This window comes from Fulmarus glacialis, unplaced genomic scaffold (assembly GCF_000690835.1).
Source record: "Fulmarus glacialis isolate BGI_N327 unplaced genomic scaffold, ASM69083v1 scaffold12929, whole genome shotgun sequence".
Classification (NCBI taxonomy): domain Eukaryota; kingdom Metazoa; phylum Chordata; class Aves; order Procellariiformes; family Procellariidae; genus Fulmarus; species Fulmarus glacialis.
In genome coordinates, this window is record NW_009235270.1 from 14,232 (window position 1) to 20,331 (window position 6,100).

At 38.1% G+C, this 6,100-nt stretch overlaps 1 protein-coding gene across 1 annotated transcript; it reads right to left on the minus strand.

The window, feature by feature from the left end:
• Positions 1-1,198: 1,198 nt before the first annotated feature.
• Positions 1,199-4,746, minus strand: SLITRK4 (SLIT and NTRK-like family, member 4). Its single transcript, XM_009585972.1, has one exon. The coding sequence runs from the start codon at positions 4,696-4,698 to the stop codon at positions 2,185-2,187; it is 2,514 nt and encodes an 837-aa protein (XP_009584267.1). The 5' UTR covers positions 4,699-4,746; the 3' UTR covers positions 1,199-2,184.
• Between the last annotated feature and the right edge of the window lie 1,354 nt (positions 4,747-6,100).

Genomic DNA, 6,100 nt, shown 5'->3' on the forward strand with positions numbered 1-6,100 from the left:
AGCAGCAGCTTTCTGAAAGAAACTCAGCCATTAATTTATCTGTTATAATTTTATTACCTGAAGTTATGTATATACTTTGTAGTATGGAGAAAAATAATAAAACAACCCTCTTTCTAAGTTGCAAGAGCATAAACAAATGTCTGAAAGTAGAAAAATATTGTCTTGTTTTGCTTTCTCTTAAATAAAGAAGCAGTGTTTTTTTTTTTTTTTTTTTTTTTTTTTTGTAAACTTTGTTAAAAATATACTGCAGGCTGTTTGCCAAGTATCATTCCAGAATAAAAATTTCACAGCAGTGTCATAGAGGTTTATAATGGAAAGAGCTGACACAGCCTTCTCCACAGTATTATTATTGGGCCTTGCTCTAATATTTGCTAGTTTCAAATTCATGAAAAATGTTCATGTTTATATCTTACTAATCATAATTGATTTATGGATTGATTATAAAAGGTGTGGAGGGGAAGGTTCTGGAAGCAAAGGAGATAGAGGGTTTTATCCAAAGCTCATTGAAATGAATGAAAAAATTCCTCTTCAAGTCAAAGAACTTTTGTTAATCTCATAGTATATATTTGCTGTATGATGCTTTAGCAATGTATCTCCAGTCTCATCTCAAGGTACCGTCTATCAGTGAGATATAGTGGGGATTTTCCATTCTCCTGACTACTTCTTTTTGCTAGCTATTCGGATTCAGCTTTCACAAAGGCAAGTTTTTACTCTCTAGATACCAGCTACACAATACTCTGAACTGAGACCACTATATTCATTTTACACTGTGGTTTTAAACAGGCATGATTTGCCATATTGTTCACTGTTCTGATCAGTTTTTTCTGACTGACAGCAGCCAAACATAATAAGAACAGAAAACTTATGCATATACAATTACAATATTACCCTTACCATGAATTCCTGTAAATACTTGTAGTGAAAACTATTTAGATTAAGCTGTAGAGCCCTGAAAAGCAAGACAACTGATGGCAAATAATTGCCTGAGACATCATACTAAAAAACTAATGAATCTATTTTAAAATGCACCATTGGTAACAAATCTGAAATAAGATAATATGCTAATTTCACAAGAATAGTACAGAACAATTTTATTATTATTATTATATCTGATCACTTAATTCTGGATGATTCTATACATTACATCCCCAGTTTCTGTTTGGTATATTGTTCTGTTTTTATTGATACTGAATGATTAATGCATTGTGATCAGGAAAACAAGTCAGGCATATTAAATACATATTAAGGAGTACATATTTTTCCTATTTAGTATACAAAGTATTTCATAAATACGAATTGTATTACAAAAATAATTTCTGCTACGCTCACACAGTAAGCACTTTGACAATTTTGGACAACCTGTTGGGGTTGCAAGTGTTTCACGTAAGTGAGAAGGAGCTCTAGTTTTAATTGGAGATGAGTCTTACAACAGATTCTGCATAAACATCAAATATTTTCTTCAGATGCCACAAATACTGCAGAAGTCAGTTTGAGCGATTTTCTTTCTTTTTTTTTTTTTAATTTTATGTATAGACATGTATGCTTCAAGTGGTCAAATTTATTTCATAGGTATGTAATGCATGGTATATTTTAAACAAATATTTGCACAATTTAACATTATAATTCCAGTGGTTTCAAGATGCAGGCCATAAATGTAACCAATTTATACATACTATCGAATGTTCTCTCTTTGCATGCTTGTTACTTTTCAGATAATCTTTAAACAGTGCCATTACAACACCACAAATCAAAGGATTACTCCAGTTCCACCAACTTAAATCCACGTGCAGGATGAAGGACCCAGCTGAGGTACAAATACCAGTACCAGGTTTCTTGTGTTTGTTCTAACAAATCACAAGGAGACGATGGTTTTGCATTTAAGGTACAAAACATATATGCCTCTTGAGGTTAAATTCAGTGTAACGTGTATAAAGCATCCCTTTGGCAATAGAGTTTGCAGTGTCCCTACAGGATTCCACAGGGCATGAGCTTTAAGTAGTAAAATCTATTACGGAAATTCTCCTGTACTTGACAAATCATATGCAGCTACAGTTAATCAGACACCCTTGGACACACCTGCCTCTATGCCTTCTAATATAATATAGTTATTTGGAAGTTAAAAGTCAACAAAAGGCACTTTCATCATTAAATAAATGTCCTCTGTAGGCAAAAAGATTGCATGACCTATATTTTATTCAAAGCTGTTTGTTCTTCAAGGACTTGTAGGTAGTCAGGTGAACCTTGAAGTTTAGCTTTTAGTTCAAAATATTCACTTTTTCTTTGTTCTACTACAATTTTACTATGATTACCACCTATTAAAGATTTCTTAGTTTTTTTGTCTTGTTGTTTCTCTGGATAACGTATTTCAAAGCCACTGACCCCTATGCTGTTGTATTCTTTTTTACTTTCAAGAAAATTTTGAATAAATACATTGGAATCCCTCCCAGGGAATAACTCATCCAGTTCATCAATTGTGCTAAGTCTTTTTCTGTTATCCACATGCAATAAATCTTTCTCCTTGTCATTAATGTTTCTCAGAATGACTTTTTGCCCTGGTGGGTCAGCAAACGTGAAGCCTGTTTCAGACTCTTTTAAGCCACAGGTATGACTTTTGCTCATCTGCTCAATGGTTTGAGGAATGAAGGCCTCTGCACCTAGTCCGTCTTTTTTGTTTGACTTGTGATCGTGCTTTCTTAGCTGCAGTTGCATAGAACTGCATTCTTGATTTCCAATCCCTTCATGCTTTACAGTTGGTTTTTTGTTGCGCCGAAGCACAAAAACAAGAAGACAAAAAGCAACAAACACTGTTAAAATAAGCACAACTAATATGCTTAAGATTAGGATGGACAATGGAACTGGGCCACCAGGAGGACTCCGAACTGGTCCCAGTGGTGTTGTAAAAGTAACAGCAGGCATAGGACTAGTGAATAGAGCAGACGGCTTGTTTAAAAGTTTAGGACAGAGGATCTCATTTTTCAGAGACTTAAGTTCAATGTTAGCAAACTGTACAGGTGTTTCACATTTCAATTCCTTCACCACAATACCTTCATTTAGCTTTTCAAGCCACAGTTTTAAAGCAACTAAATCACAAGTGCAGTCCCATGGATTACCTTCCAAATCAATTTGTGTAAGAGATTTTAGCTGATCAAGAACGCCACTTACAGGTAAATACATGAAATGATTGTTCCTCAGATTCAGTCTAGCAAGTGGTGCACCAGCAAAAATGTATGCTGGCAAGCTTCGTAGAAGATTGTTGTTCAGGTAGAGCAACTGCAAATTTGGCATTAAGTCAAAGGTGCCTGCTAGGATTTCTTTGATAACATTGTATTCCAAATACAGATATTGCAAGTTGTGGAGGCCAGCAAACATTTCTGGGCTCAGACGCTCTATCTGATTGCCATTGAGATACAATCTCCGTAAATTTGTAAGGTTGCGGAAAACTTCTCCTTTGATCACTGAGATCCGATTGCTGCCTAAATGTAGCAAATCCAGCCCTTCAAACTCAATGAAATCTGTAGTGTCCACATCCTTAATATAATTGCCATTTACATGCAGTTTCTTGGCATTTAAAGGTTTTGGTACGAGTTCGGCCATTGACTCTATATTTCTTTCTTGGCAATTTACACTTAATCCCAAGTCTGAAGGATGCGTTTTGCAAACACAGGGGACTGGACAAGGAGTTAAAGGAGGCACCCTGGTCTGGTAAGATACAATTTGACTGAGGTTGCGATTAGATAGTGCTTTGCCTGCTACTATCCCCGAGATCTTCGAAGGATTTGTAGTCTTTGGCGGCTTTGTGACTAATCTGTGCACTGATGTTTGAGTGGTGTGGCCGTTCGGTGTGCTGTAACCGGGCTCCAGCTGTGAGGGAGGCAGAATGCGCACATCAAAATCACTCCCTGTCCCCATGGAGCACAGCTCTTGCTTGTTGGTTTCTTTCAGCAGCCTTCCATACAAGTCACTGGGTGTTTCACAGATAGCTTCTCCAATGTAGATGTTATAGGGCATGTTCTCCAGCCACGCTTTCAAAGGCAACAAATCACAAGTACAATTCCAGGGGTTGTCTTCCAGCTGCAATTCAACAATTCGCCCAATGTGTTCCAGAACTCCAATGTATGGAAGCTTCTGTATTCGATTCCCTCGTATATCCAGATGGGTTAGAGAAGCAAATCGAAAAATGTTATCGGGAAGGAATGAAATCAGATTGTCATTAAGGATCAGGACTTTCAGCTTGTGAAGCTTATTGAAGGCTCCCCGTTCAATAAACTTGATTAAATTGTAGTCAGCTTGGAGATACTCCAAGTTCTCTATGCCAAGGAAAGTGTCAGCTCGGAGAATCTTTAATTCATTGTTGTTCAAGTGCAACTGTTTTAATGCACTAAGACCCATAAAGGCCCCTCCCTCAATGTTCTGTAACTTATTATTGCCCAGTTGCAAGGACACTGCATGTGTAAAATTAAGAAAGGTATTTGGATATAGAATAATTAGCAGGTTGTTTTGAAAGTTGAGGTGGTAAAAATTAGACCATGGTGGTTTAAGCTGATTTGGTCTGTAGACTGCAACCTTCTCACAGTTGACGTAGAGTACATTCTCAACTGACACACAGGAGCAAACATTGCATATTTCCACAGATATATCAGCATCTGCAGTTGTAGAAGAAACTGGAGATAACAGAACCAGAAGGAGCCACAGAAACATCTTCTTGTGATCAGCAAGCAACCTTAGGCTCCTGAACAAAGATAAAGAATCTAAAGAAGAAAGAAGGAAAGAAAAAAAAAAAAAAAAGGTTTTTCAGTTGTCATTGTTCCAAAATATCATTTGGGTTAAAAATTGTATTCTACTGAGCTACCGTACCTGCCAAGGATTACAGATAAACTACAAGCACTGAATTTAAAATAACACGAAAGATTTTAACAACCAAACAAATATATGAGAGCTAGAAAGATTTCAAATACAGAATGTAAATCTCTGTAGACAAACACAAATAACTCTGAGGTCTGTCAAATATATTTCTATCTCTTGTACATGCCAAACATGCATAACTAACAAAGTAAAATAACCAAAGGAGATTCCAATTTTATGCATATTTACTCTCCTCAATACTGCACTGCTCATATGTTGCCGTGCATTTCAGGGATATTAAACACAAATGCTCATGTTATGCATGCCCAAACATCTGGGTTGGGATAGCACAATACAGAAAGCATGAAGATGCAGACACAAAAAGCAATGTCAATACTCAGTGTATGTATCTGTAGCATCAACACATACAGATTATCACTACGATAATAGTGAGATTCACTCAAGGGATACATAGGCATGCACACACATTGTTTCTGTCACTTACTACACCTAGTTTAAATAAATAGGCGGTAAACTGATCGCAGAAATACAATGAACTATCCACAAAACAAGAAGATCAGCTCTGAGTGACCCATGGAAGCACACAGACATGAAAGAAGCATGCATAGGCATGCAGCCCCATCCCCAGGAATAACAACAATACTCTGACTTGCAGGGCAAAACAAATTCACAATTCACCAGCCTGACACTACTGAATCCTGAGAAGAACTTTTTTTTTTGTAAAACATTATGTAATTTGCTCTTATCCCTGCACTGATCCAGAGGTGGCTTTCAAGAACCCTTCACATATAGTCAGGCCAGCTGAGCTGCCATTTTTTATGCAGACTGGAGCCACAGCATTTCCTCTGAGTTAGAAGGTAGCTTTTTTTTTTAAAAAAACACAAATCAGTCAATTATCAAGATGTTGTCCCCCCACCTTCCCTCCATTTCCCAACTTGTCCCTTTCATTTCCTGCTGTGGGAAGCCACCGAGTTGGCAGGAGGGAGCTGGGATGGAAGTGGAGAAAGCAGAAGCTGGATGGAGGGAGCAGAATCGGGCTGGAGGGAGCCGCAAGGAGGGGAGGATGCGCCGCGGGACCTGGAAAGGAGGGCAGCGGAGAGACGAGGGAGGAAGGAAGGAAGGGAGGACAGAAGGACAAGAGGGAGAGGGAAAGCTGAGAGGAGACAAGGAAGGAAGAGGGGAAGGGATGGCTGAAGGGGTCAAGGAGGCCGCGGAGAGGGACCACGGGGAGAAGAGA